Below are 3,238 nucleotides of genomic sequence, written 5' to 3' on the forward strand. Positions count from 1 at the left end.
AGGATCCTCTTCCATCTATTAGGGCTTTCACCAATATGCGCTTGGAGGTTCTCCGGTGGATCCGCCAGACCTTCCCTCTTTATTTTGTGTCGATAATATTCTTCCTGCAGGAGAAGATCGATAGGCACTCCTCCAGCTAATATGTACTATGTACATACCTGTACCGCCTCATGAGACACTGTTCGGGATGCTCGAGTGACTTGCAGCAAAGCTATCCTCTGTATTGTAGCCAACCCGTGTGTTAAGACTCTAATCTCAAAACGCTCCCGTTATTGTACAGAAGACATTCCGTTCAAATATCTCGAATCTGCCTTCTAGGGTATCTGTTAGTTCCCAGCTCTCGTAGCCTTATTTGGGAGCTGACTTTATCATGGCATTGTACACAGATATATTTAGAATAAAAAAAAATTAAAAACAATTTTACGAGTTTTGAGTTCATTTTAAAACAGCTTTTTCTATGTTATTCAGGATGACAGGCCCCTTTACAATAAAATTCACTTAAGTAAATGAAAGTAAAATCTATCTCTTGTAATAACTACAACAGAAAAGCAATAATTAACAAATTCTTACCTATTTTTGCTATCATTGACAATGACAGATGTTTAATTCATTTGAATAAACAAAATTAAATGTAATAACAATTTATTTTTATTTTCCTACTGCTGTAAAAATTCGTATTTTAGTGTTTCTTGAGGTGCGAAAAACTATCAACGTACGATTATTTGAGATATTTCAAAGGAGGAGTTTTTTGTAAAATCGGCATTTAGGCCTTGTCAAACTATTTCGATGAGGATGATATCTTGGTGATATTGATGATACATTTTTGTGCATTGATATATCTAGTTTAATTAAAAGCATTTGGGCTGTTTTTGAGAATATCAAAAAAGCGAAAAACCTGTTATAACATCCAGGCTTATGTCTATTACCTAAATGAAATTTCAAAAATATATTAATATGACTTATAAAGTAATAAATAATTAATTAAGACTTGCGTTATTTGGACTTAGAGGGCCTTCAAACGTGTATTTCCATCGAATAATCTACTTATCTCCAAATCCAAATATATATAAAAACATCATATCAGGAAAGATATATTAAAGATTCTCTCTTTTAGGAAAATCACAGCATTTAAATTATTTTTTTGACTGAACAGGTTCAGGTATTAAATCTAAATCTGTCCAGGCTAATACCTCATTCAATCTCCAAATGCTGATATAACTCCTCTAAAGAGTATTGGAGGAGCCTCGAAGACGAGCGTTGGACATGGATACCACTCACACGTTTGCGGTCTGAGTAATGTACTCGTGGTTACTGTCACCATCCGTAGGCAAATAGCGAGTAACGTCTCCACTCCATCTACTGTTCAATTATGCCAACCCTTCTCTCTTTGATAATGTTAAATATTTATATGACACCAAACAGAACTATCATAGTTTATATGAATGGCGAAGTACATTTTGGAAAATTTTAAGTAATCTGATATTCGTTATTTACAAGTCGATAAACTCTGAAATACGAATTTTTATAGCAGCAGACAAATAAAAATCTGTAGGTGATTTTTTTTTCACAAGTCATAATAAATGCGATAACACGAATCCACCAATCAACACGAAAATTGTAGGTAATTAGTGAAAGTTGTGTGATGCAAGCTTAGCATCACATTTTAAAAAATTTTTTTTACTAAACGAACCAACAATTTTATTTTCAAGTTATTTCTGATGAGATAGTGAGTATTTATTGAAAATACTTCTAAAATTAAATTATTTATATTCTATAAAAATTATAATTTTAGTCTGTATTAGCCCAAACATATCTTAAAATTAAAGAAACAGACCTTATACCCCTTCGAACTATTTGCTGTCTTCTACAATTAAAGAAACAAAATATATTAACTAGTGTCTAATAAGGAGAGGAGAATAAATTGTTGAAAACAATAAAATTAATTTATTTTGAAATAACTACTTCAGTTTATTAATTACTTATTTAATAATTTATTAATTCAATTTAATAATTATCAGTTTATGGTAATAAATAACCATTTAGAATAAATATGAAGAAATTATTCTTGTAAATTTAATAGTTTTTAATAAAGGTGAATGGCTTTTAACTAGCAACATTTTCTCAGAATAATGATGAAATTAAAAATAATACTGAAACAGCAGAAATGTTTTTATGTAATTTTTAGACCCCGAACAATACTACGAGTACAAGTGTTCGACATTGTACAGTCAGTTAAACTAATTTTAACATGTTAGACAAAAAAAAAAATTCAAATCCTATTGATTCTCGAAACGATGATAAATATTACATTTTTAACGGATACAAAAAATATGAATTATTGTTTCCATCTTTCGACAGAAAAAAACATGAATGAATTTATTAGTCTAATAATCATCTCAAATGAAGCCATACAATTTTATTACATTATCATTTGTACAGCTTTTATCTGTATGTAGTTCCCTTTTTTGGAATGTGATAGTTATTAGTGCTGATGGATATAGAAAAATCCTCAAGAGTCACGAATTATTTAATTACGGCTGATTATTTCTCATAAAATGAATAAAGTCATTCAAATAAAACTTAGGATGCTGTATAAGCATCCTCTAATTCTAAACCAAGTCACATTGCTACACAAATCCGTTTATCATTGTTTCCTTGGAGGAAAGGTAGAAAAGAATCGATGCTTTTATTGTTTAGTCTTCTTTTGGAGTGAGAACGTTATGTTATAAGTAGACGGGTTTGGTTTAACTTTCTTATAAATTATTTTAAATAAAAATATTATATTATAAATAGCAGTAGACTTACCTGCCCACCAACCAGCCCTTCTTTGAGACGAGGCAAGTCGGTGTGAGACCAGTTGGATTTAGACCAAGGCTCAACCAGCCTCAAGTCGTCAGAGAAATTAAACCTTCCCAATTGATTGTGAACGAATTTCCTGATGTTCCAAGGCAAATCATTGTGTCTGCAACAAAAAATAATAAAATCTGTGTATTTAATCATTTTATTGATGGATCTGCATAAGTTTTATGGAATATTATAAAAACGTTTTTATAGTTTTAAAATATAATACGTTCTACATTGTTCATTTATAACGTTACCTATTATAAATTTCAAAAAAATCCCTGTAAAATAAAAATGTATTAAAATAATCGGGATATCATAGAGAGTGAGTGAGTGAGAGATAGAGATAGATAGATAGATAGATAGATAGATAGATAGATAGATAGATAGATAGATA

The 3,238-nt window shown here is 30.3% G+C and overlaps 1 protein-coding gene across 5 annotated transcripts in view; it reads right to left on the reverse strand.

Annotated features, from left to right (window-relative positions):
• The window catches only part of LOC106677413 (dipeptidase 1), a 485,353-nt gene that overhangs the window by 104,609 nt on the left and 377,506 nt on the right, over nucleotides 1–3,238 (reverse strand). For all 5 annotated transcript variants that reach the window (XR_010842948.1, XR_010842947.1, XM_067045594.1 and 2 more), the window contains one exon: nucleotides 2,806–2,962. Coding sequence is in view for 3 of the 5 variants with exons in the window: in XM_067045594.1 (XP_066901695.1) it covers nucleotides 2,806–2,962 (157 nt within the window). In the remaining 2 variants the exon portion in view is untranslated. The remainder of the gene's footprint in view (nucleotides 1–2,805; nucleotides 2,963–3,238) is intronic.

Source organism: Halyomorpha halys, unplaced genomic scaffold (assembly GCF_000696795.3).
Source record: "Halyomorpha halys isolate HHAL.00 unplaced genomic scaffold, Hhal_1.1 Scaffold98.1, whole genome shotgun sequence".
In the NCBI taxonomy this organism is placed as follows: domain Eukaryota; kingdom Metazoa; phylum Arthropoda; class Insecta; order Hemiptera; family Pentatomidae; genus Halyomorpha; species Halyomorpha halys.